The sequence below is a fragment of the Podarcis cretensis genome, assembly GCF_951804945.1.
Source record: "Podarcis cretensis genome assembly, chromosome: 18".
Taxonomy (NCBI): domain Eukaryota; kingdom Metazoa; phylum Chordata; class Lepidosauria; order Squamata; family Lacertidae; genus Podarcis; species Podarcis cretensis.
This window is the reverse complement of record NC_137188.1, coordinates 11,889,331-11,916,883: the sequence shown is the minus strand read 5'-3', so window position 1 is coordinate 11,916,883 and position 27,553 is coordinate 11,889,331. Positions and strand designations below refer to the sequence as shown.

The 27,553-nt window shown below is 48.2% G+C and overlaps 1 protein-coding gene and 1 long non-coding RNA gene across 2 annotated transcripts in view; one reads left to right on the top strand and one right to left on the bottom strand.

Moving 5' to 3' along the window:
* ABCA7 (ATP binding cassette subfamily A member 7) overlaps positions 1 to 27,553 on the bottom strand; it is an 81,091-nt gene that overhangs the window by 47,746 nt on the left and 5,792 nt on the right. The window contains exons 5-19 of the mRNA XM_079961076.1: positions 25,939 to 26,060; positions 24,498 to 24,686; positions 23,183 to 23,272; positions 21,439 to 21,673; positions 19,050 to 19,189; positions 17,336 to 17,452; positions 15,942 to 16,121; positions 13,200 to 13,414; positions 11,483 to 11,668; positions 9,731 to 9,953; positions 7,278 to 7,499; positions 5,939 to 6,143; positions 3,810 to 3,929; positions 2,230 to 2,401; positions 183 to 314 (exon numbers count right to left, since the gene is read on the bottom strand). Coding sequence (XP_079817202.1) covers positions 183 to 314; positions 2,230 to 2,401; positions 3,810 to 3,929; positions 5,939 to 6,143; positions 7,278 to 7,499; positions 9,731 to 9,953; positions 11,483 to 11,668; positions 13,200 to 13,414; positions 15,942 to 16,121; positions 17,336 to 17,452; positions 19,050 to 19,189; positions 21,439 to 21,673; positions 23,183 to 23,272; positions 24,498 to 24,686; positions 25,939 to 26,060 — 2,548 coding nt within the window. The remainder of the gene's footprint in view (positions 1 to 182; positions 315 to 2,229; positions 2,402 to 3,809; positions 3,930 to 5,938; positions 6,144 to 7,277; positions 7,500 to 9,730; positions 9,954 to 11,482; positions 11,669 to 13,199; positions 13,415 to 15,941; positions 16,122 to 17,335; positions 17,453 to 19,049; positions 19,190 to 21,438; positions 21,674 to 23,182; positions 23,273 to 24,497; positions 24,687 to 25,938; positions 26,061 to 27,553) is intronic.
* The window catches only part of LOC307207305, a 141,981-nt gene continuing 138,725 nt past the window's right edge, over positions 24,298 to 27,553 (top strand). Inside the window, exon 1 of the long non-coding RNA XR_013834626.1 lies at positions 24,298 to 24,432. This is a non-coding gene — a long non-coding RNA (uncharacterized lncRNA). The remainder of the gene's footprint in view (positions 24,433 to 27,553) is intronic.

The following is a 27,553-nucleotide window of genomic DNA, read 5'->3' as shown; positions in this document are numbered from 1 at the left end:
GTGGGATGCTCTCCCCAGGGAGGCTCGCCAATTTTAGGCACCAGGCAAAAACATTTTGTTCCTCTTACCAGGCCGATTAACACCCTATCCTTGTAAACTGGGGACCGCTGGGCGGGTTTGTTTTTGTGTGATTTTACGCCCGAAACCGAAGAGACAAACAGACGATCAAATAAGCAAGTTACATGTCGAAGAGGACGTTGTGTTGAGGACAGACACCCATCGTCCTCCGGATGATGTCCATGTCAGAGCAGATGTCCCTCCCCATCACATACGCCGTCCCGGAACTGGGGGGCAGCAAGCCGGTCAGGATGGACCTAGGGTGTCGCAAAGAGGCAGGGAGAAATGAGCTATTCGGCACCCAAACTTAGCTCCCAGCTGTCGTGCAATAAGTCGTCCTTAAGAGGTCAGCAAACTTTTTCAGCAGGGGGCCGGTCCCCTGTCCCTCAGACCTTGTGGGGGGCCGGACTATATTTTGAAAAAAGATATATATGAACGAATTCCTATGCCCCACAAATAACCCAGAGATGCATTTTAAATAAATTTTATATTTTAAATAAAAGCACACATTCTACTCATGTAAAAACACCAGGCAGGCCCCACAAATAACCCAGAGATGCATTTTAAATAAAAGCACACATTCTACTCATGTAAAAACACCAGGCAGGCCCCACAAATAACCCAGAGATGCATTTTAAATAAAAGCACACATTCTACTCGTGTAAAAACACCAGGCAGGCCCCACAAATAACCCAGAGATGCATTTTAAATAAAAGCACACATTCTACTCGTGTAAAAACACCAGGCAGGCCCCACAAATAACCCAGAGATGCATTTTAAATAAAAGGACACGTTCTACTCATGTAAAAACATGCTGATTCCCAGACCGTCCACAGGCCAGATTGAGAAGGCGATTGGGCCGGATCCGGCCCCCGGGCCTTAGTTTGCCTACCCATGGGTCAAGGAAATGGGTGCATTTGAAAACGAATTGTTAGAGGTGCACCAGCTAAAGTCGTCACTGTTTAGAAAAGGCCATGCAGTTACTTAGATGGTTCAGCATGTTGCTGAATTTATTGCATATTTATTGCATAACGTTCATATGCCGCTCGATTGTAAGGGGGCGGGTTAGGAAGTCTCAAAGCGGTTTATATCTTCTAAATGTTTCGTTTTTAATTGAAAATGCTTCCTTTATACTACTGCAATATAAGGTTGATTATAGGGAACGGAATGTGAATTAGAAATAACCGGGAAAACTATACAGCAACAAGGGGAACAGAAACGGAAGCAGATTTTTGGAAAGATTGCGTTAGATTTCTTTTTAATTTACGGCTGATTCGTTACGATTTGGAGTATCAATTAAAAAAATGATTTGGCTAAAGAAATAAAACGTTTCTCTTGAAAACATTAAGATAAATTCAACAGTGTAAATAAGTTTCGATGGATGCAATAAGGGAATGTCGTTTGGTTTAGTTTTTGTAAAATATGCAGGGATTTATGATAAAGAGAAGAAGGGAAGTCACTGACACTTTATAACGACTATTCCAAATTGCAAAACAGAAAATGTAATAAAATTTATGTAAGAAATAAAGAAATGAAATGTTTGCGGAACAAGTTATTGCTTTATCTTTTGTTAACTGCTCTGGGTATGTTTGTTTGTTAAAAAACAGTGTATAATTATTATGAGATAAATGAAAATATTGAGAGGAGAACAAACATCTTCACGCAGAGACTGTTTCTAGCAGGAATGTGCTTCCCCGACTGATGTCGTTCGACAACATCTGGAGGGCTAAAAGTTCTCCAACATCGGAAAATAGTAAAGGTAAAGGGACCCCTGACCATTAGGTCCAGTCATGGCCGACTCTGGGGTTGCAGCGCTCATCTCGCTTTATTGGCCGAGGGAGCCGGCGTACAGCTTCCGGGTCATGTGGCCAGCAGGACTAAGCCGCTTCTGGCGAACCAGAGCAGCGCACGGAAATGCCGTTTACCTTCCCGCCGGAGCGGTACCTATTTATCTACTTGCACTTTGAGGTGCTTTCGAACTGCTAGGTGGGCAGGAGCAGGGACCGAGCAATGGGAGCTCACCCCGTCATTGCAGGGATTTGAACCGCCGACCTTCTGGTTGGCAAGTCCTAGGCTCTGTGGTTTAACCCACAGCGCCACCCGTGTCCCTTTTAACATTGGAAAATACACAAAAACTAACCTCCGGGTCAACATATTCCCAGCTCAACTTACATCGTGGTCGTCTTCCCTGCCCCATTGTGGCCCAGGAAGGATGTGATTTGGCCCTCGTAGAAGTCGAGGCTCAGTCCGTTGACGGCAATCTTCCCGCCACTGTGATAGATCTTCACCAGGTTACGGATCGAGACCCCCACCTTTAGGTGAGCAGGAGGGTCCTCTACGATCACTGCGGGGAAACGAACTGCCGGGTCAGAAAGCTGTGCGCATTTGTTCTGTTCCTTTCCATTCACCAGACGCCTCCTCAAAGCACAGGCAAAGGACCCCTGGACAGTTAAGTCCAGTCAGAGGTGACTCTGGGGTTGCGGCGCTCATCTCGCTTTCAGGCCAAGGGAGCCGGCGTTTGTCCGCAGACAGCTTCCCGGGTCATGTGGCCAGCAGGACTAAGCTGCTTCTGGCACATGGCGGAAACCAGAGCGCACAGAAACACTGTCTACCTTCCCGCCACAGCGGTACCTATTTATCTACTTGCGCTGGTGTGCTTTCGAACTACTAGGTTGGCAGGAGCTAGGACAGAGCAATGGGAGCTCAGCCCGTCGTGGGGATTCGAACCGCCGACCTTCTGATCGGCAAGCCCAAGAGGCTCAGTGGTTTAGACCACAATGCCACCTGCTCCCCTAAGGTAAAGGAAAAGGACCCCTGGACAGTTAAGTCCAGTCAAAGGTGACTATGGGGTTGCGGCACTCATCTCGCTTTCAGGGTGAGGGAGCCGGCGTTTGTCCACAGACAGCTTCCCGGGTAATGTGGCCAGCAGGACTGAACCGCTTCTGGCACATGATGGAAACCAGAGCGCATGTAAACGCCATTTACCTTCCAGCCACAGTGGTACCTATTTATCTACTTGCACGAGCAACAGGAGCTCACCCTGTTGGGGAGATTCGAACCGCCGACCTTCCGATCGGCAAGTCCAAGAGTTTTGTATTTCGCTTTATAAAGGTAAAGGTAAAGGGACCCCTGACCATTAGGTCCAGTCATGGCTGACTCTGGGGTTGCGACGCTCATCTCGCTTGACTGGCCGAGGGAGCCGGCGTACAGCTTCCGGGTCATGTGGCCAGCAGGACTAAGCCGCTTCTGGCGAACCAGAGCAGCGCACGGAAATGTCATTTACCTTCCCGCCGGAGTTGTACCTATTTAACTACTTGCACTTTGACGTGCTTTCGAACTGCTAGGTTGGTAGGAGCAGGGACCGAGCAACGGGAGCTCACCCCGTCATTGCGGGGATTCGAACCATCAACCTTCTGATCGGCAAGCCCTAGGCTCTGTGGTTTAACCCACAGCGCTTTATAAATCCCAATAAATCAAGAAAAGAAAGTTTGGGGTGGCATGTTAAGAGTATAGATACTGGTCACAAAGGACACAGCATTTTTGTGATTCAAGGGACCAGACAGCCTTTGCTTCCCTGTCGTCCGAGACCACGAAGACAAGAGGCTAAAAGGGCTTTCAAGTTTTGTTCCGTTGTTTTCTCAGCTCCAACAAAGCATCGTGAGATACGGTTGCCTCATAGGCTGGGGGAGGCTGCCCTCGAAAGGAGAAAATAGGCAAAGGGGCCACGCCAAAAAAGGCCCTGCAGGCCTTACCTTCGGCCGAGTTGAGAGAATTTGTAGGTATGGGGCATGGGGAGCCATGAGCCAAGGCCTCTCCGAACCAGTAACTCTTCTGGAATGGAAAATTCCACGGCTTGGGGATCCCATATTGGCCTGGAACACAAGCAGGAACAGTAAACTGGGGCGGCGGCAAAAATCAGGGCTGCCATATTCTGAAGAGTGAAAAAACAAGGACACGACTTCTGCTTTTAACTACACATCGCCTCTCCTTCTAAATACCCCTCCTATATGTAAGCTTCAGAAGCCGTGAACCATTGCTAGTAGCGATGTTCTTAACTTTCTTTTTTTCCTTTCTTTTGAAGGCATGGGTTTCTGTGCAGTCAGTTTGAATTTTTCCTCCTCCAAGAGAGCATTTCTAAAATGCATTAACTTGAGCTGTTGAGCAAATGCATAACAGGAACCCAGCTGTATAAACAAAGCGCTCTCCTTGACCAGTCTGTGACGGCAGTCTATAGAATCATAGAATCCTAGAGTTGGAAGAGACCACAAGGGCCATCGAGTCCAACCCCCTGCCAATCAGGAAACACCATCAGAGCACTCCTGACATATGGTTGTCAAGCCTCTGCTTAAAGACCTCCAAAGAAGGAGACTCCACCACACTCCTTGGCAGCAAATTCCACTGTCAAACAGCTCTTACTGTCAGGAAGTTCTTCCTAATGTTTAGGTGGAATCTTCTTTCTTGTAGTTTGGAACCATTGCTCCGTGTCCGCTTCTCTGGAGCAGCAGAAAACAACCTTTCTCCCTCCTCTATGTGACATCCTTTTATATATTTGAACATGGCTATCATATCACCCCTTAACCTCCTCTTCCCAGCTCCGGCCTTGACTGTTCCAGTGGAGCAGGGATGGCACGTCTGGGTCTTATCTTACATCCGACCGCACTCTGACGCACAGACCTAGTCCGGGAACAGCGCCAGGAGATTTGGTGACCTTCTTACCCCAAGATAAGGGTGCCGGAACAGGAATACCCTTATATTATCAAGAGTACAGGAAGAGGAACACCCTTTTATGGTTAAAAGTACCGGAGCAGGAACATCTGTGATGTCAACCTGCGTGTATAAGCTGACGTGGCTGGATTCCTGGGGAAGGGGGGAGAGGGTCCCTGGAGGATATATATATACTGCATGAATTTTCTCATTTCTTTGGACTTGCTATGAGCTGACCACGCAAGTGCCTTCTGCTATCTGGAAAGCAGAATAAACTCCTTCTCTGAATCAGCCTCAGTGTCATTTGACTCCTTCCTCCCTGTTCTGGGAGCAACGCTGTCTGACCAGAGTGGTGCATGCTCTAGTTATCTCCCGCTTGGACTACTGCAATGCGCTCTACGTGGGGCTGCCTTTGAAGGTGACCCGGAAACTGCAACTAATCCAGAATGCGGCAGCTAGACTGGGGACTGGGAGCGGCCGCCGAGACCATATAACACCGGTCCTGAAAGACCTACATTGGCTCCCAGTATGTTTCCGAGCACAATTCAAAGTGCTGGTGTTGACCTTTAAAGCCCTAAACGGCCTCGGCCCAGAATCCCTGAAGGAGTGTCTCCACCCCCATCGTTCTGCCCGTACGCTGAGGTCCAGTGCCAAGGGCCTTCTGGCGGTTCCCTCATTGCGAGAAGCAAAGCTACAGGGAACCAGGCAGAGGGCCTTCTCGGTAGTGGCACCTGCCCTGTGGAACGCCCTCCCATCAGATGTCAAAGCGATAAATAACTACCTGACATTCAGAAGACATCTTAAGGCAGCCCTGTTCAGGGAAGTTTTTAATCTGTGATATTTTAGTGTATTTTTGGTTTTGATGGAAGCCACCAAGAGCAGCTGGGGAAACCCAGCCAGATGGGCGGGGTACAAATAATAAATTATTATTATTATTATTATTATTATTATTATTATTATTATTACCATCGCTAAAGTCTAATAAGGCTACACTTTATACTTTTCAAATTTGTACAGAAATTTTAATCCTGAAAAGGAGGACGTGTCCTGGGGAAAGAGGAGAAATGGCAACCCTACGTGATCGGCCTGCAAAAACTACACCACGGAGGTCACAGATATAGCCCTGACTGCGTCGAAATTCTCGCTGGATTTGCGAGAACGGAGGCGCACTGCTTACCTGGGAATACGCCTTCGATGTACCAGGTGGCCAGTCCGTAGAGGACGGCATCTAGGAGAAGCAACCCGCCCGACGTGGCAAAGGTGTACCGGTCGCCTTCCACAGGGCTCGAGTTCAAGTTGTACCACTGGATGCCCAAGCCCTGCTCCTCGTAGAGGGAGAAATATTCACAGCCAAAACCAAAGGCAACGGGGGACAAGAGGCTCTGTGGAGAGGGAGAGATGGGGCGGGGAGAGGATGCTTACAAAGCTGGACTGGTACCCAGTGCGAATCACGCTGATCCGCTGGAATGAATGACCATAATAATAACAATAATAATAATACAGTGGTACCTTGGGTTACATACGCTTCACTAACCCAGAAATAGTGCTTCAGGTTAAGAACTTTGCTTCAGGATGAGAACAGAAATTGCGCAGTGGTGGCAGGAGGCCCCATTAGCTAAAGTGGTGCTTCAGGTTAAGAACAGTTTCAGGTTAAGTACAGACCTCTGGAACAAATTAAGTACTTAACCCGAGGTACCACTGTAGTAATTTATTTTTTATACCCTGCCCATCTGGCCATGGGCAGCTTCCAGCAAAATATTAAAATACAGTAATTTGACTAACACATGTCTGTTAATTTCCAGGGGGTGGGTCTAACGCTGGGTTTTAGGATGTCGGAAAAGCAAGGCTAGAACATATGGTTGTCTCCAACGTTGTTTAGGATAATGAAATTTAAAAAAAATAGAGAGACGCCACATCATTTAAACAACAAGAGGGCATCTTAAAAAGCAGAGATATCACCTTGCCAACAAAGGTCCGTATAGTTCAAGCTCTGGTTTTCCCAGGAGTGATGTATGGAAATGAGAGCTGGACCATCAAGAAGGCTGATGGCCGAAGAATGGGTGCTTTTGGATTCTGGTGCTGGAGGAGACTCTTGAGAGTCCCATGGACTGCAAGAAGATCAAACCTCTCCATTCGGAAGGAAATCAGCCCTGAGTGTTCACTGGAAGGACAGATCCTGAAACTGAGGCTCCAAGACTTTGGCCACCTCAGGAGAAGAGAAGACTCCCTGGAAAAGACCCTGATGTTGGGAAAGATGGAGGGCACAAGGAGAAGGGGACGGCGGAGGACGAGATGGTGGGACAGTGTTCTCGAAGCGACCAGCATGAGTTTGACCAAACTGCGGGAGGCAGTGGAAGACAGGAGGGCCTGGCATGCTCTGGTCCAAGGGGTCACGAGGCGGACACGACTAAACAACAACAGGGGTGGTTTTGGAATGAAGGAAAGTGAGGGGGTTTTTGGAGGGAGTGGAGCGGAAACAGCTCTCAGGAGAGCAGACGGGGAAGAGATGCTCTCACCACAAAGATCCGCAATGGGAAGGTGATTCGCTCTCGCCAAGCCACGCAGAGGACGTAGGGCAGGTAAAACGAAAAGTAGATGATTCCGCCGCAAGCCGAGGCCAGGTTGGCTCTGGAGAACAAGGTGCTGATGAGGAAACACTGGGAAATGGTCGCCACGGCAAAAGTGGCCAGGAAGAGGAAGACCACGGCGGGGTCGCTGTAGGGAAGGATGTCCCCTACCTGGAACAAAGGGGGAAAGAGAAAGCAGAAAGGAAAACCTGTCAAAAATGGCTAACGTTTGCTAGAATGCTGATGATTTAGCTGGGATTCCTAAATGGCAGCAGGGTTGGGCTGGATGACCCCTGGGGGCCCCTCTCAACTCTAGGAAATAAAACAATCCATTTAACGACGAGGAGGACTGCAGCGATTCAGCTGGCTCAATGGGAAACCTCAGCCGCCATCCCAGCGCCCAGAAAATCACCCCGCAGTCGTGTCAGTAGCAAAACCTCCTCACTTTACGATACAGGAAATCACTTTTCGTTGTTGTTTTGTTGTTTGTTTGTTTGTTTCCATTAGAGCACAATTTTTACTAATTTAAAAAGACCACCAGCTTTTAGTACAGTTCCATGCAGCAGCTTCAATATAAGGTAAAGGGACCCCTGACCATTAGGTCCAGTCATGGCCGACTCTGGGGTTGTGGCGCTCATCTCGCTTTATTGGCCGAAGGAGCCGGCGTACAGCTTCCGGGTCGTGTGGCCAGCAGGACTAAGCCGCTTCTGGCGAACCAGAGCAGCGCACGGAAACGCCGTTTACCTTCCCGCCGGAGCAGTACCTATTTATCTACTTGCACTTTGACGTGCTTTCAAACTGCTAGGTGGGCAGGAGCAGGGACCGAGCAACGGGAGCTCACCCTGTCATTGCGGGGATTCGAACCACCGACCTTCTGATCAGCAAGTCCTAGGCTCTGTGGTTTAACCCACAGCACCACCCACGCCCCTAGCAGCTTCAATACAGGTGTCATAAAGAACAAAGTTTAGTCAGTTAAAGGGAAAGATTGCAGGGGAGGGTTGTGGGTTTTTTTTGCAAGATTAAGAAAGCAAAGATGAACTAGGGAACGTATTAAGTTTTGTTTAAATGACAGTCCTCCGGACCTTTTGCTTTAGTTTAAACAAAACTCATGCAACCGTACATTGTGACATTATGTTAGGGGAAATAGGGGGAAACACTTGCTGCAAATTCTGACCGGAACGTTGTTGTTGTTTGAAGTCGAAAAGTTGTAACCCGAATGGGGCACTCTGCGCATGCCCCGGCGGATGAGCGGCAAAGAGCCAGGGTGGGGGGAAGTGTGGGATGTGAAACACAAAAGCAGTCAAGTACAACATTCCTAGAGTGTACATGTTTAGACACGGGGAGGGATGTTTGTCCGGCCGGCAGGTAAACTTCCGGTTTCCTTTTAGGCTGGGACAGACTTCCTCTACATGTGACCAGAGGTGGGTGTGGCCTCACCTGTGCAGGTAATGATAAAAGCACAGAGCAGGGCAGCCATCTCTCTCTTCTTCCTCCTCTTCATCTTCTTCCAAGCAACATCTACTGAGCGAAAGATGCCCTCTTGGCTCCCAGCCAAGAGAGGACAAAGGGACTGTCTTCTTATAAGATAGATTCCAAAGGTATGTTAATTCATTAAGCCTAAATCTGCCTTCTGGGATCTGATTGTGAACAGAATGTGAGTACAGTGGTGCCTCGCAAGACGAAATTAATCCGTTCCGCGAGTCTCTTCGTCTTGCGGTTTTTTCGTCTTGCGAAGCACGGCTATTAGCAGCTATTAACGGCTTAGCGGCTTTAAGAAAAAGGAAACAAACTCGCAAGACGTTTTGTCTTGCGAAGCAAGCCCATAGGGAAATTCGTCTTGCGGATCGACTCAAAAAACGGAAAACTCTTTCGTCTTGCGCGTTTTTCGTCTTGCGAGGCATTCGTCTTGCGAGGTACCACTGTAAACTCTTTTTACACTTTTGTAAAAGACTGTGTCGTCTCTTCTGTTTTATGAGGGAATAAGGGGAAATTACCAGAATAGTTATTATAGAGGCTTAAGCGAGCCCTGAGCAAACGCTGCCGTTGCAAAGCTTAAAATAAAGGGGAATGTATTCCTCTGCTGAAATTGGGGAACTTGTTAACACAAGTTGGATAAGGATATAATCAGACGATACAGTGGTACCTCGCAAGACGAATGCCTCGCAAGACGAAAAACGCGCACGGCAAAAGAGTTTTCCGGTTTTTTTAGTCGTTCCCTATGGGCTTGCTTTTTCTTAAAGCCGCTAAGCCGTTAATAGCCGCTAAGCCGCTAATAGCCGTGCCTCGCAAGACGAAAAAACCGCAAGACGAAGAGACTCGCGGAACGGATTAATTTCGTCTTGCGAGGCACCACTGTATATCCTCTCCTGCACCCCTGAACATTCCCACAGGTGGATGCTCACCTTGAGGATGAGGACCAGCAAAGCGGCGCTGGCCAGGAAAGGAATGAAACTGCTCAGGAACCAGCTGAACCACAGGGTACCACTGCTGAGCCCCATGATCTTCATCGTCTCCTTCAAACGAGCTTCTTTCTCATGGACCACCCCCTTGATGATCATCGCCACCGAGTAGATCCATGCCAACGTCATGAACAGCGGCAGGGAGCGGTTGAGGACGCGCAGGAATCTGGCAAAAAGCAGGTGAGGAGGGGAATCCGCGTCAATCGGTGGAGAGACAGAAGCAGTCCTGAGCCGTTTAATGATCTTATTATCTAAAGGCTGAATGAATGAATGTTTTTGCAGTGGACGTCCCGGGAACTCACTGGGACCTGGCTGCATCTTACATGAATTTATTTGCGTCGGCCATCGGCCATAGCAATAAAGCAACACTACGATATACAAAGAATAGAAATAAAAAGTCAATTCTATAAAATACATTTGAGGGCTTTGAATCAATGGTCAAATAGTGGACCTTATTCTGATTGCCCCAGCTAAAAACCTTGCCACCTTTGCTGTCACCTGCTCATCTTGATCTGCCCAGAGAAAGGACCCTGGGGCAGTGGCTGGGCGACCCGGGATGGACGATAAAAGAGGGGTGATAATCTCATTCCTCAAGTCTTTATCAAGAGGGCAAGCCATAAGGGCATGCGCCACCGATTCAGGACTGCCATCTTCACAGGGACGTTTTTCGTGTGGGATCTGTTGGAATTGTCCCTCAAGTCCAGCCGAGGGCAAGACATTCAATCTGGTGAGAGTCAAAGCGCGTCTATATTTTGGAATAGCTGCATTATGCAGAGAGGGTGCCGGAGAGTCAGAATGGGAAGGTGGAAAAATACCATACCATGGGCAAAATTTCCTTATTGTGGCCAAGCTGTTCTGACGCTTGAGATCATTTAAAGGTAAAGGGACCCCTGACCATTAGGTCCAGTCGTGGCCGACTCTGGGGTTGCGGCGCTCATCTCGCTTTACTGGCCGAGGGAGCCGGTGTACAGCTTCCGGGTCATGTGGCCAGCAGGACTAAGCCACTTCTGGCGAACCAGAGCAGCACACGGAAACGGCGTTTCCCTTCCCGCCGGAGCAGTACCTATTTATCTACTTGCACTTGACGTGCTTTCGAACTGCTAGGTTGGCAGGAGCAGGGACCAAGCAACAGGAGCTCACGCCGTCATTGCGGGGATTCGAACTGCCGACCTTCTGATCGGCAAGCCCTTGGCTCTGTGGTTTAACCCACTCGCCACCCACGTCCCACTTGATATCATTTAGGTGCTGACAAATTAGACTGTTTGCTTTACTAAAACCCAAAGTGAGTAGCTGTTGTGGTGACAAACCACAAGAGTGAAGTTTCCGATAGACCATTTTAGCTTTTGGGATCTTGCAGCCCTAGGGACATTAGACCAGGGGGATTTGAGTTTAGGCGAAACCAAGAGTTGAGTGTCCTACACCAGGTCCATCATTCTACCGAGGGAAGATTAGCCTCTAGGCGCAATGATGCGTTTGGGGCACAGAGAAAATTTGCCTGAAGAACTTTGACTGGCCAGCTTCCGTAGCTCCAAGGTTAGCGCCTGTCCAGATCTGTGCCCCATATAATAACTGTGCTATGGGTCTAGCTTGGAACACTTCCAGGACTGAGGGTATACGTTTACCATCTTTTGTGTGGAAGAAGCGTGTTGGAGTTTTGGTGCTTCGGAACGCTTCTTTTGCACATTTCTGACTTACATGTCGTCGACGTAGCAGGGATAAGGCATCTGTTGAATGTAGATCCCCACGCCGCCCTGCGGAGACAGCTCCTCGCCTTGGACCCGAACCACGGCCTGCTCCACGAGGTCTTGCACGTAGGCAAAGCCGCCCCAGACGTATCGCAGGTCGTCAAAGGGGTCAGCCGCCGGCCCCGGGTCCCAAAACCTGGTCAACGTTCGCAGGAAGAGGGAAAGGGGTTGAGTGTCCCTTTGAGCAATCCTGAGTGCACAATCCGTTTTTGTTTGTTTTGTGGTCAGGAGAACCTTTTACTCCATTTCTTAGCTGCTCTTCAAAAGATTCTCTCCCCCCCCAAAAAACCCACACACAATCGTTTCTATTAAATCTCCAAAAATATTCCAGAACATTATCCAATTAAACAAACTGCAAACCCTAAAGTTTCTTATTGACTAGGGCTTAGTCCGTCGGAAATAGCGCCCGGGCGGAATTTCCTGAAATTGGTAAAAATGTCTCGGAAAACATTTGGCAAACAATGTTGGAAGCGCTGATTTTTTGTGTGAATTTCCTTAATAGTTCAACAACTTTGGGGGGGTGATTTTGCATAAAAGAAAAAAAAAAAAGCTCAACTTTGGCCAAAAAAAGGGAAAGAAAGCTCAACAGCTTTGCCAAGAAAAGCTCCCTAACTTTTGTGTCCGGGTTTTCACTTTAAGAAATATGGCAGCCCTATTCTTGACTTACCATTTCCCGATGTTTCTTTACTCCATTTTATTAGCTGTTTCACTAGCTAAACCCCAGAATCGTGGCTTCCTTCATTAACCCACAGCTTATAATGCCACGCGCTTCAAAAGCACGCCCGTCTGAGGTTTCCTTCTTTCCTCCTCCCCCCGCAATCCGCTTTCCTTTCGTGCCGTGCCTTTTCAGGCTGCAACCCTAAGGGGCGGGATCCTTTGTTCCCTTCTAAACAAGGGGAAGGAAAGCACACGCGCGATATTTACGCCCAGAAGGCGGGGTTGAACTAAATGACCCATTGGTCCCTTTCTACGAATCTTTCTGTTTTTTTTCTTTTCTTTTTTTCCTTCTGCGCCTGACCTTGGTTTTGGCCTACATATTGAAATCAGCAATAACTGGAGTTCAGTTCTTGCTGATGTCCATATGAAGTTCATTGTGTTTTTTTTTTAAATAAAATATTTATTAGCAGTTTAAAGATTACAAAAGAAAAGAAAAATAATTAAACAAGACAATACAAAAACAAAAACCACCACAGACCCCAAACCCTAAAACATTTAATCAACCAAACAAAACAAAGACAATTAAAAACACATCCATTAATTTCGATATCATAACTGTCGTTCACTTGATTCAGCGACCTCCTCACACCTCCCTTTTTGTATTCCACTTCAATTAACTGTTTCAGCAATTCCTTTCCAACTTCCTCCGGTTTTCTGTCCTGTAATTTATCTTAACATATTCTAACCTTGTTTTTTTTCCCTTTAATGCATTTACAATCTGCCTGTACCTAATTCCTTATAACATTTCTGCTAAAGCCATATAACTTCATTCCATCATTTTTCTAACATTCATTAATTTTACAATATTTCTGTAAATAATCTTTAAACTTTTTCCAATCTTCTTCCACCGACTCTTCTCCCTGGTCTCGGATTCTGCCAGTAATTTCCGCCAGTTCCATATAGACCATCTACGAATCATTCTCAAACTGGGCGGAACGGCGGCGGCTCACCTGTCCTTTATCTTGTTGGTGCGGGTGACGTCGTCGATGTCCATTCGGATTTTGAAGCGGACGTGCGGAGGGAGGACCTCGCCGAAATCGCTCTGGTTGTCCGGCGGCAGGAACACCACCCCGGCCCAAAACTGACGGTCCTCCAGTAGCTTCATGGCCCTCAGAACCAGCTGGTCCTCCGAGTCCACCGCCTCGATTTTGTTCAGGGAAATGCACTAGGAAAGAAACAGTCCCATCGTCACGGGGTGGATCAGAGAGGAGGGCAGTTGCTCCTTAGGCAGAAGGTGGCAGGTTCGATTCCTGACACCTTCAGGTTTGTATTTACCGTATTCTTTGCTGTATAAGACTCACTTTTTCCCTGCTAAAAAGTAAGGGGAAATGTCTGCGCAGCTATCCCAGAAGCCAGAACAGCAAGAGTGATTGATGCTTTCGCTGCGCAGAGATCCCTCTTGCTGTCCTGGCTTCTGAGATTCAGAATATTCTTTTTCTTGTTTTCCTCCTCCAATAACTAGGTTCATCTCGTAGTCTGGTGCGTCTTATAGAGTGAAAAATACGGTATTTTAAAATTTGTACATTACAGCGGTACCTCAGGTTACATACGCTTCAGGTTACAGACTCCGCTAACCCAGAAATAGTACCTCGGGTTAAGAACTTTGCTTCAGGACGAGAACAGAAATCATGCTCTGGCGGTACGGCAGCAGCAGGAGGCCCCATTAGCTAAAGTGGTGCTTCAGGTTAAGAACAGTTTCAGGTTAAGAACGGACCTCCGGAACGAATTAAGTACTTAACCTGAGGTACCACTGTACTGTAAATTTACCAGATTTTTTCCCCAATGAATCCAGGGACACTTTTCAACTTCAAAGGATTTTGCATGGGGACTGATTTGTAAATCTGGGGACCGTCCCCGGGAAACGGGGATGTCTGGTAACCTTACATTACTGCCTTTACTGCAAAGCAGAGACATCACCTTGCCAACAAAGGTCCGTATAGTTAAAGCTCTGGTTTTCCCAGTCGTGATGTATGGAAGTGAGAGCTGGACCATCAAGAAGGCTGATTGCCGAAGAATGGATGCTTTTGAATTCTGGTGCTGGAGGAGACTCTTGAGAGTCCCATGGACTGCAAGAAGATCAAACCTCTCCATTCTGAAGGAAATCAGCCCTGAGTGCTCACTGGAAGGACAGATCCTGAAGCTGAGGCTCCAAGACTTTGGCCACCTCATGAGAAGAGAAGACTCACTGGAAAAGACCCTGATAGATGGAGGGCACAAGGAGAAGGGGACGACAGAGGACGAGATGGTGGGACAGTGTTCTCGAAGGTGCCAGCATGAGTTTGACCAAATTGCGGGAGGCAGTGGAAGACAGGAGGGCCTGGCATGCTCTGGTCCAGGGGGTCACGAAGAGGCGGACACGACTAAACGACTAAACAACAACAGCCCTTCCTCCAAAGATCACAGGGCGGTTTGCACCATTAAAATACAAAATACCTAGTAAGAGTAAGGGTAAAAGAAAACAAATACCCCCAAAATCTCGTTGAATAAAATTCTACGTATGTACACATCTATTAAAAGATTGCCCATCAGCGACAGAACAGCTCCAGGTAAGATCTGAGAGGCTGCCAGTCAGTGTAGGAAACACAGAGGTGTGTGCAGCGATGACCTGGGTTGCCATGAGGCAGTTTCTCATTAAATCAGACCATGAGGACTAGCCTCTTGATTCGTCTTCCGGGGAAGACCCGCAGCTCAGCGACTGAGCTTTGCATTTACCGTATTTTTTGCTCTGTAAGACTCACTTTTTCCCTCCTAAAAAGTAAGGGGAAACGTGTGTGCGTCTTAAGGAGCGAATGCAGACTGCGCAGCTATCCCAGAAGCCAGAACAACAAGAGGGGTTGCTGCTTTCGCTGCGCAGCGATCCCTCTTGCTGTTCTGGCTTCTGAGATTGAGAATATTTTTTTTCTTGTTTTCCTCCTTCAAAAACTAGGTGCGTCTTGTGGTCTGGTGTGTCTTATAAAGCAAAAAATATGGTAGTTAATCCCGGGCCCGATCCCTTCGGGTAAGAGGGATCAATAGGAGTATAGCAACTAGATCAAGGGAAGTAATAGTGCCACTGTATTCTGCTCTGGTCAGACCTCACCTGGAGTACTGTGTCCAGTTCTGGGCACCACAGTTCAAGAAGGACACTGACAAACTGGAACGTGTCCAGAGGAGGGCAACCAAAATGGTCAAAGGCCTGGAAACGATGCCTTATGAGGAACGGCTAAGGGAGCTGGGCATGTTTAGCCTGGAGAAGAGGAGGTTAAGGGGGGATATGATAGCCATGTTCAAATATATAAAAGGATGTCACATAGAGGAGGGAGAAAGGTTGTTTTCTGCTGCTCCAGAGAAGCGGACACGGAGCAATGGATCCAAACTACAAGAAAGAAGATTCCACCTAAACATTAGGAAGAACTTCCTGACAGTAAGAGCTGTTGGACAGTGGAATTTGCTGCCAAGGAGTGTGGTGGAGTCTCCTTCTTTGGAGGTCTTTAAGCAGAGGCTTGACAACCATATATCAGGAGTGCTCTGATGGCGTTTCCTGCTTGGCAGGGGGTTGGACTCGATGGCCCTTGTGGTCTCTTCCAACTCTATGATTCTATGATTCTAAGAACCCCCTGCACGAAACCCTGCAGGGCTGCTGCCAGTCCGGGCGTGCAGTGCTGAGTTCAGTGGGCAGGTAGCCTCTCCCACTCCTGCGAGGGGCAACACACCTCGATAAACTGGGACAAGGTGCCGATCGCAGCATCCACTTCGCCATAGGCCTGGCGCCAAGTGTAGCCTCGGCCAGCCGTCTCCGGTGACAGGAACTTTCTCAAGGCCGATAGGTTCCAAAACGTTCCTTTCAGCTGCTGTTCCAGGAACTGGGCCACGCCAGGGGTCTCCAGCAGGTCCTGCAAGGAATAATAATAATAATTTATTATTTATACCCTGCCCACCTGGCTGGGTTTCCCCAGCCACTCTGGGCGGCTTCCAACAGAGTATTAAAATACAATAATCTATTAAACGTTAAAAGCTTCCCTAAACAAAGGCATCCATCATGAGGGAAAGGGACGCAGGTGGCGCTGTGGTCTAAACCACTGAGCCTCCTGGGCTTGCCGATCGGAAGGTCGGCGGTTCGAATCCCCACGACGGAGTGAGCTCCCGTTGCTCCGTCCCAGCTCCTGCCAACCTAGCAGTTCGAAAGCACGCCGGCGCAAGTAGATAAATAGGTACCACTGCGGTGGGGAGGTAAACGGCGTTTCCGTGCGCTCTGGTTGCCGTCACGCGCCAGAAGCGGTTTAATCCTGCTGGCCACACGACCCGGGAAGCTGTCTGTGGAGAAACGCCTGAAAGCGAGATGAGCGCCGCAACCCCAGAGTCGCCTTTGACTGGACTTAACCGTCCAGAGGTCCTTCACCTTTTTACCAATCGTGGGGAGAGACGGCGAAGGGGATTTTCCGGGGGCTGGCTTGTGCCGGAGAAAATGCCTCTCCAGACACAGAATCGCAGCGCTGGAAGCAAAAGCTCGATCCGATCTGTCAAAATCCCATTTAGAACGGAAAAATCCCATTTCTCGCATGTACCCTTATATCTCTGCTGACCATTCAACTTCCGAAAATGTTCGGAAACCAAGCCGCAGCTTCCGATTGGCTGCAGGAGCTTCCTGCTCCCAATCGGAAGCCACGTCGGACGTTCGTCTTCCAAAAAACATTCGCAAACCGTAACACTCACTTCCGGGGCTGCGGTGCTTGGGAGCCAAACGTTTGAGTTGCAAGGCGTTCGAGATACAAGCTACAACTGTATGTTCTTCGGTGATATAACGGCACATACAGTGGTACCTCAGGTTACAGACGCTTCGGGTTACAGACTCCGCTAACCCAGAAATAGTACCTCGGGTTAAGAACTTTGCTTCAGGGTGAGAACAGAAATCGCGCGGCGGCGGCAACGGGAGGCCCCATTAGCTAAAGTGGTGCTTCAGGTTAAGAACAGTTTCAGGTTAAGAACGGACCTCCGGAACGAATTAAGTTCTTAATCAGAGGTACCACTGTAAATATTTTGATTGATAAATACCTCCTCCCAGCACAGACCCCTCCTCCGTTCCCACTTGCAAGTTCAAGAGACAAACCTGAACAGCTCTCACTTCCGGACTCGAGTTCATGAACGTGTAGAGTTGAGGTCCCAAATCTTCCCACGCCCCCCTCACTTCGCGCAAGACGGCCAAGTTCTGAAAAGTCCGGTTCACCTGGAAAACAGGTTCCCTTGAATTAGAACGGCGAACACTCCCTCCATAATGTTATTTTCAAAACAGCCCTGCGAGGTAAGCTAGACTGAGAGACTGCTCTGCGAGTTTTATAATGCATGTTTTCCCCTGCATTCTGGAGATTTTCTCTCTGATAGTCTGCCTACTGGGTGCCCAGATTTCTCTCAAAAAGCCATTGACTTCCATAAGTGGGCTCTCTTGTAAACTGGGAAGACTGGGGAGCTGCATATTGGTACCTCTGATACATGTCAATTATTAACTTTTTAATATGAAGTCTTTTTATTTTCATATAATCAGATTATGGTGCCTCCGATTGGACTTTTTTTTTGGTTGAAAGTCAAAAATTGGGGGGCGTCTTGTACCCCAATGGCAAATGCATGGGGGCCGACCTCCCCATTAAAAGCTCGGCAACTTTTGGAGATCTACCCCCCCCCCAAAAAAGCTCAGTAAGTGATGTTGCAGTGCTTTAAATGAACGAGTGGGAATGTAGCTTTGGGGTCACAGGGGTTGCAATGGCATGGGGGTATTTGCTCCCCTGGAAAGGGGAAAGTTTCCCCAAAATCCCGGTGCCAACAGACTGGAAGTCTAGAGAGACAGATCTCTCCCCCAAAAGGCAACCTGATATCCTAATCCTAATCCTAATAATAATAATAATAATAATAATAATAATTTATACCCCACCTATCTGGCTGGGTTTCCCCAGCCACTTTCGGCGGCTTCCAACAAAAGATTAAAAACACATTAAAACATCAGTCAGTAAAAACTTCCCTAAACAGGGCTGCCTTCAGATGCCTTCTAAGGATTAGGTAGTTGTTTATCTCCTTGACATTTGACGGGAGGGCGCTCCACAGGGCAGGCGCCACCACCGAGAAGGCCCTCTGCCTGGTTCCCTGCAACCTCGCTTCTTGGAGGGAGGGAACTGCCAGAAGACCCTCGGAAAAGGGACCCTGGCGTCTGGGGTGGACGATGGGGTGGAGACGCTCCTTCAGGGATACCGGGACATTTAGGGCTTTCAAGGTCAGCACCAACACTTTGAATTGTGCTCGGAAATGTCTGGGGAGCCAATGTGGGTCCTTCAGGACCGGTGTTACGTGGTCTCGGTGGCCGCTCCCAGTCCCCAGTCTAGCTGATGCATTCTGGATTAGTTGTAGTTTCCGGGTCACCTTCAAAGGTAACCCCACATAGAGCGCATGGCAGTAGTCCAAGAGGATATAACCAGAGCATGTATCACTCTGGCAAGACAGTCTGCGGGCAGGGAGGGTCTCATCCTGCGTCCCAGATGGAGCTGCCCTGCACACAGAACTGACCTGCGCCTCCATGGACAGCTGTGAGTCCAGAATGACCCCCAGGCTGCACATCTGGTCCTTCGGGGGGACAGTGACCCCATTCAGGACCAGGGAGTCCCCCACACCTGCCTGCCCCCTGTCCCCCAAAAACAGCCCTTCTGTCTTGTCAGGATTCAACCTCAATCTGTTAGCCCCCATCCATCCTCCAACCGCCTCCAGACACTCACACAGGACCTTCGCCGCCTTCACTGGTTCCAATTTGAAAGAGAGATAAGAGTTGGGTGTCATCATACCTCCGCCATGACCTTCTGCATGGCTGGCGTTGGAGGGGCGTACAAGATCTTCCCGACGAAAAGGGGCTTGATCCCCCTCCACAAGATGCGAGAGAACGGGTTGCTCTCCAACGTCCGGATCAAATCTTTGCAGTAGGGGCCTGCGGAAAAAGCGATCTGTAACCGTCAAGGGAAAGGCAACCGGGAACTTTCACATACAGTGGTGCCTCGCAAGACGAAAAGAATCCGTTCCGCGATTCTCTTCGTCCTGCAGTTTTTTCGTCTTGCGAAGCAAGCCCATTGACGGCTTAGCGGATTAGCGCTATTAGCGGCTTGGGGGCTTAGCGGATCAGCTGTTAAGCGGCTTAGCGGATCAGCTGTTAAGCGGCTTAGCGGATCAGCTGTTAAGCGGCTTAGCGGATCAGCTGTTAAGCAGCTTAGCGGATCAGCTGGTAAGCGGCTTAGCGGCTTAGAAAAAGGGGGGAGGGGAAAAAACCCCACAGGAACTCGCAAGACATTTTCGTCTTGCGAAGCAAGCCCATAGGGAAATTCGTTTTGCGAAGCACCTCCAAAACGGAAAACTCTTTCGTCTAGCGGGTTTTCCGTCTTGCGAGGCGTTCGTCTTGCGGGGCACCACTGTATTTGTGTCCAGAGCTCGTCCTACTCTCGAGTAGAACCCTGGCAGAGACACATGCCCGACTGGCATGTTCTCTCCCTCCTGGTCGATCGTTCGGGAGCTTAGAAACCACTGGTTCCACTCCTTCCTCCTGGGCCGTGTTCAGAAAGTGGTGTTGGGGGACGAGTGTTCAGACCCCTGGGCTCTCACTTGTGGGGTGCCTCAGGGCTCCGTCCTCTCCCCCATGCTTTTCAACATCTACATGCACCCGCTGGGAGAGATCATCAGGGGGTTTGGGCTGGGTGTTCACCAGTATGCGGATGAAACCCAGCTCTACCTCTCTCTTAAATCTGAGCAACCAACGCCGTCATTTGTAGGGACAGTATCCCAACAATCCGAATTCTCAGGACTCAGCCAAACGGCTGCAAATGCAACACTCTAAGTGCATTATACGAAGGAGAAAAAAAGCACTGAGTTTATACATTTCGCTAATTTTACAATCATTTTTACATTTCCAAGTTTGACTTCCTCCCCCCTCTTGCTGCGGTTCCTTAAAAAAATTTGGTTCCTTGCAACTCTTCAATTCTACAAAATGGAGGACTGGGATGGAATCTAAACACATATTTTTAAAAACGCTGGAAAAACGCTTTTTTTAAAGAAGCGTTTTGAAAAATATATTGAATTTGCCATAAGCTTCTTTCCATTTTCGGGCAAGTAACATTCTTGCTGCTGTCGTAGCAAACATATATCAATTTCTACACAATTTAGGTAGTTCTGTCCCTATAATTCCCAAAAGAAAAACTTCTGGGTTTTTGTTTACAAAGGTTATTTTGAACATCCTTTCCAATTCATTATCTATCATCTCCCAGTGAGCTTTGACCTTATTACAAGACCACCAAAAGGAACCTTCATTCTCTTTGCATCCGCTTCAGCCGAGACTTCTTCATTGTGGGGGTCAGACTAGATGACTTTGGGGTTCCTTTTCAACTTGGCAATTCTGCAAAAATCCGCCTCCCCACCACAATTCTTGCTATGCATTAAAAATCAAATAAAACACTGGAAAAGGTACTATGATACATATATGGTGGAACTGTTTAAACATCAAACAATTTTGGGAAACAATATATAACGAAATGAAAAAAATGTTCAGATATTCGTTTAGGAAAACACCAGAAGGTTTTCTATTGGGAATAGTACCAGGAAGTCTAAAGGAAGAAGACAAGACATTATATTTTTACGTAACAGTAGCCGCAAGGCTACTGATTGCGAAAAATTGGAAAAGCAGTATTATACCGACAAAAATAAAGGTAAAGGTAAAGGTACCCCTGCCCGTACGGGCCAGTCTTGACAGACTCTGGGGTTGTGCGCCCATCTCACTTAAGAGGCCAGGGGCCAGCGCTGTCCGGAGACACTTCCGGGTCACGTGGCCAGCGTGACATCGCTGCTCTGGCGAGCCAGAGCCGCACACGGAAACGCCGTTTACCTTCCCGCTGGAGCGGTACCTATTTATCTACTTGCACCCAGAGGTGCTTTCGAACTGCTAGGTTGGCAGGCGCTGGGACCGAGCAGCGGGAGCGCACCCCGCCGCAGGGATTCGAACCGCCGACCTTTTGATCGGCAAGCCCTAGGCGCTGAGGCTTTAACCCACAGCGCCACACCGACAAAAATAGAGTGTATGAAATGTATGTTTGTATGCTTGTCTATTCGCAATATGTGTGTATTAATGCTGAATTATTTTAACAAAAGAAACTTTTCAAAAAAAAATTAAAAAAAAGACAAGTGTGTGTCACTCACTCGTGCCGTTGTCCAAAGTGATCTTTTGCTCCGATTCGTTGCGGCCGAGGAAGGACTTGACGTCGTTGTCCTCGTACCAGTTCAAGGAGGGCACCTTGAGGCCTCCCCCTTCTGGGTGGCCGCAGACCAGGCGGGAGAAGACTTCGAAGGTTTGTCGGGCAGAAGACGCCGGGTCCTGGCCAGAGAGAATCCGGAGAGCCTCGCGGAACTCCACAAAGCTGGTCGCGGCAGAGATCTGGGTCGCAGGGAGGTGAAGTGGGTAATAACGATGTGAATGTATAATGGAAAAATACAGTGGTACCTCGCAAGACGAATGCCTCGTAAGACGAAAAACGCGCAAGACGAAAGGGTTTTTCGATTTTTGAGTTGCTTTGCAAGACGATTTTCCCTATGGGCTTGCTTCGCAAGATGAAAACGTCTTGCGAGTTTGTTTCCTTTTTCTTACGTCCCAGGCACCGGGCGGCCGCGCGGATGGGTCGGCGCTGCGGGAGCCTCGTTTGTGGGCCCCGCTGCCTCATTGCCTCGCCCTTCCAAATCCTGTGCGCAGTGCCCGTACAGGATAGCCAGCACCAGCAGGGCCAAGAGCAGCGCGGCGGACTTTTTGCCCACGTAGAAGCCTGAGCGCAACTTGACGGTCATGGTGGCAGGTTGAAAGCGAGGGGGGAGCCTGAGCGACTGAGGAAGAAATTCAGCACAGGATCCGTGCTTCGCAAGATGAAAAAAATTGCAAGACGAAACAACTCGCGGAACGAATTAATTTCGTCTTGCGAGGCACCACTGTAAATAAAAATTTATATATATATATATACACACAGTGGTACCTCGGGTTACAGACGCTTTGAAGGGGGAAGGAATGGGTTTCTGTGCAGTCAATCTGAAACGGGACCCAAAATCCACATTTTTCCTCCTCCAAGGGAACATTTCTAAAATGCATTAACTTGAGCTTTTGAGTCAATGTATAAACAGAAAGACGGCTGTATAAACAAGTGCTCAAAGCCCTCTCCTTTATCAGTCCGTGACGGCAATGGATGGCCTTGCCAGTTCCGTGGAGCAGGGATGGCACGTCTGGGTCTTAGCTTACATCCTGACCACAAAAGACGCACAGACCTTGTCAGGTCTGACAAGAGACCCAGGAATGGTGCCAGGAGTGTTCTCAGAGTTGGTGACCTCCTGCCCCAAGATAAGAGTATAGGAACAGGAACAACCTTTTATGGTCAAGAGTACCAGAACAGGAATATGTGTTTATGGTCATGGATGTCAACTTACGTGCATAAGCTGACGTGGTTGGATTCCTGGGGAAGGGGGGAGAGGGTGCCTGGAGGATATATATATACTGCATGAAATTTCTCATTTCTTTGGACTTGCTGTGAACTGACCACGCAAGTGCCTTCTGCTATCCGGAGAGCAGAATAAACACTTTTTCTGAATCAACCTCGGTGTCATTTGACTCCTTCCTCCCTGTTCTGGGAGCAACGCTCACCCTACCATCGCTAAAGTCTAATAAGGCTACAGCTTCAGGTTACAGACTCCGCTAACCCAGAAATAGTGCTTCAGGTTAAGAACTTTGCTTCAGGATGAGAACAGAAATCATGCGGCAACAGCCGGAGGCCCCATTAGCTAAAGTGGTGCTTCAGGTTAAGAACAGTTTAAGGTTAAGAACGGACCTCTGGAACGAATTAAGTTCTTAACCAGAGGTACCACTGTATATATAAAGGGACAAGCTCATCTCCATGCCACGAATTACCTCCTCGGCTAAAGATGAGGTCCCTTGAAGATGGGTACGGAGGGAATCCACCGTGTTTGCAACCTCGGCCGACGCAGCACTCATGCGCTCCTGTTGGGAAGAAGACGGGTTTATTCCTTGTTTGGGGGCAGGCGTCCTTCGCTCGCAACCATCTCCCGTCGTTTCGGAAGTTTCCGAAAGGGCAGACGTGGTAGATCCACATTTTAAAGTGAGCTTTGTCAAATCTCTCTCGCTCCCCCCTCCCTGCCCCACCACACAGATTCCTCCTAACGGTACCAAAATCATTACAGTGCTACCTTGGTTCTCAAACGCCTTGGTTCCCAAATGCCGAAATCCCAGAATTATGTGTTCCGGTTTTCGAACGCGGCTGTCGGCTATTGTTTCTGGGGCGCCTGCGCCAATCAGAAGCCACACTTTGGTTTCTGAACCTTTCAGGAGACAAACGGACTTCCGGAATGGATTAAGTTTGGCGCTTTTGTTTTTGCCATTTATTTTGCGTTTTTGTTTTCGAGGCTTTTTCATTTGTTTTTGTGACTGTGCGGAACCCGGTTCAGCTACTGATTGACTGGTTGTGTGACGGCGGAAATGGATAAAAGCCCCTCATCCAAACAATGACTATCATCAGTGCAAGTAACAAAATAATAATAATAATTTTAATTTTTATCATCTGCAATACCGTCTTATTTTATAGTACAGTACAGTGGTGCCCCGCAAGACGAACGCCTCGGAAGACGAAAAACCCACTAGACGAAAGGGTTTTCCGTCTTAGGCGCTTCGCAAAACGAATTTCCCTATGGGCTTGCTTCGCAAGACGAAAATGTCTTGCGAGTTCCTGCGGGGTTTTCCCCCTTTCCCCCCCTTTTCCTAAGCCGCTAAGCCGCTTATCAGCTGATCCGCTAAGATGATAAGCCACTAAAAGCCGCTAAAAGCCGCTAATAGCGCTAATCCACTAAGCCGTCAATGGGCTTGCTTCGCAAGACGAAAAAACCGCTAGACGAAGAGAATCGCGGAACGGATTCTTTTCGTCTTGCGAGGCACCACTGTACACGGATGATTGCTTTCATTTCATAGATCAGTGGTCTCGTTAGATAGTAAAATTCATGTTAAACTGCTGTTTTAGGGGTTGCTTTTAAAAGCCTGGAACGGATTAACCCATTTTGCATTACGTTCTATGAGAAAGAACGCGTTGGTTTTGGAACGCTTTGGTTTCGGAACGGAATTTCCGGAACGGATTAAATTTGAGAACCAAGGTACCACTGTATTATTATTTTTCATTTGTATACCACTATACAATTGTATACCACTCCACACCTACCGCGAGAATTTTGGCCCAGTCCACTTGGGAGAGGAACCGGCGTTCCAGGGCTCGGAGGGTGCTGTCCGGCAAAGCGCAAAGGTTTTCCCGAAGCCCCTCGGCCGCCTCCGCGTCTTCGGAAACCAAAAATTTGGAGAGCACAGAAGCGTTGCAAACTATCTGCTTCAAAGGCGTCCCAGCGAGGGAGAACTGGAAGAGGAGAGAGGGGAATTGGCGCCGTGAGAATGGGCGACTTCTGCCACTTTCGCCGCCAAAAGCTGCCATCCACGTTCCCGCCTCCTCCTTCCTCTGGCTGTTTTGTCAGCCTCAAGTTTCTAGTCCTCCAGAAGGAGGCTGCTCTTCTTTTCTTAAAATAATAATAATAATGATAATATTGGTGTTTGTTTAAGCTTCAAAGTATACACACAAATTGCATAAAAACACACACACAAGAAAACACATTACAATACTAAAAGGAAACAAAAAATATAAGCACATGTTACTTGTAAAACACAATTTATCTTTCATTGTTATGCGACTTCCTATTATTACTTTATTTATTGAATTTATATATCACCCAATACCCGGAGGTCTAACATTTCCAAATTCTGCATCCTACTGTTTTGCAGGCCTCAAGTTTCCAGTGCTCCTGAAGAAGGCTGTTCTTTTTTAAAAATAATAATAGTACTGGTATTTGTTTAAGCTTCAAGGTATACACACAAATCGCGTCTTATGTAAATAAACGACTTCCAAACCCAACGTTGCTGAAATCTGCATCCCCATGTTTTGTCAGCCTCAAGTTTCTAGTCCTCCTAAAGGAGGCGGCTATTCTTTTTTAAAAAAAAGAAATGGCAATATTGGTGCTTGTTTAAGTTTCAAGGCATGGGTATAAATTGCGCCTTACGTAAATAAATGACTTTCTTTTTTTAAAAAAAAAATGAATTTACATACTGCTCTATACCTGGAGGTCTCAGCACGGTTCACAGAATAAAATCAAAATATAAAACCACAGAATACATAATTAAAGAAAAATAAAAACAACCACCCAATAACCCCCGCAACAGTTCCAAAATCCGCATCCCAATGTTTTGTCGGCCTCAAGTTTCCAGTCCTCCTGAAGGCTGCTTCTCTTCTTTTAAATAAATAATAATAATAATAATAATGTTGTTTGTTTCAGCTTCAAGGCATGCACACAACTCACGCCTTTGTGTAAATACATGACTTTCAGGCCTATCGTTTCCAAAATCTGCACCCCAGTAATTTTAAAAACAGAAACACAATTTGTTGTAAGTCATACCAGTTCCTCGATTTCATTGGCCCATTTCTGAGACCTTTCCACAGCCATTCCCCTATAGCTGGAATCTGAGACTCTCCCCACTTTCAAGCCCAGGTTAAACGCATCAAGGCGCTAGTCCTCAAAAAGGAGGCGGGCTCATTTTTCTCTCTTTTTTCTTTTACTTACCACCCGCGGGTCAAGTCTGGACCCGAGCAGTTCCTCCACAGCGGCGGGTGACAGGGAGGCATCGGTCCGGAGGAAATGGGAAAAGGTCTCGTTTTCTTTCAGGTACGCCCTCACCTGCAAATCTGGTAAAAGGGAAGCGAGTTTGGATTAGTTCCAGAGAAACGGGGTGCCTGAACGCTGACAAAACCGAAACAGGAAGCAGCTGAAACCAGGAAGACAGGTGTAAAGAGCTGCGCGGGGAAATCTTGAAACCGGACCCGGTCGTACTATTGAAGAACTTGCGTTTTTCCTCTGCCCTCCTGGTCCCTCTCACCTTGCGTGCCGTGAAGGCAGGGGCAAGTCTTGCCTTAACCCAGGGACATCAACTCTCAATAGATTGTGATCTACTCACAGCATTAAAAAAACTGGCAGTGATCTACCCAAAGTTGTGCTTTTTTTAGGAAGTCAAAATTGGTGTTTTGGTTTGGTTTTTGTGCTTTTTCGTAAGGAGTTTGCTGAGGGGCCAGAGGTCAACCAGGATCTACCAGGAACACTCCGCGATCTACCAGTAGATCACAATCTACCTGTTGGACATGCCTGCTTTAAACTTTAAATGGGGGCTTTTTTTAGGTTGGTGGAAATCACTCCTTAATTGGTGCCCCAGCTTGCGTTTTTCCTCTGCCCTCCTAGTCCCTTTCACCCACGTGTCGTGCAGGCAGGGACAAGCTTTGCTTTTTAAATTTTAAACGGGAGCCTTTTTTCATTTGCTGGAGAGCACGCCAAATCACTCCTTAAGAATCGGTGGCCGAGCTTGCCTTTTTCCTCTGCCCTGCCCATCCCTCTCACCTCGTATGCCGTCGCCGTTTCCCCATATTGCAACCTGGTTTTGGGGACGACGACTGCCTTGCTTTTTAAAACTGATCGATAGATGATCCATCTATCTATCTGTGCTGGGCCTGGGGGTAACCCGTGAAACGCGGTCCAGGTCTGGTCCAGAATCCGGAGTCAGTCCGACAGGGCCATGGCAGGAAACCAGGCAAGGACAGGTACAGGATCTCAGGTAGGATCCAGCAAGCAGCAATGTTGCTCCCGCAACCTGGGGCGGGGTCCGACAGCTTTTTAACTTTGTTGGGGTAACGGCCGGTCCTGATCCCCCGGCGACTCACCTCCCTGTTTCACCCAAAGGCAAGCACTCATCCTGCGAGTACTCAGGTCTCTCCTTCTCTCAAACCTGAGTCTCTGCAGCTTGGGAGACGTCGGTGGGTTACTAGACCCAGGGGCCGCCTCAGCCTCCCCTGACCCAACCAGTAGTGGAGCAGCTGTAAGCGATGGCCCAGCTGGAGGCAACGAGGGAATCCCCGCATCTGGAACCAGGGCAGGATCAGGCCCCTGATTCAGCCCAGCTGGTGTTTGTTGCAGAGGATCAGGCCTCAGACTTGGTTCAGATGATGCCTGAGGCAAAGGATCCGGTGTGGACTGAGTCCCCTCTGGTTCCGATTCCGAGCCCCAGTCCATCACACTATCTACCGTATTTTTTGCTCTATAAGACTCACTTTTTCCCTCCTAAAAAGTAAGGGGAAATGTGTGTGCGTCTTACGGAGCGAATGCAGGCTGCGCAGCTATCCCAGAAGCCAGA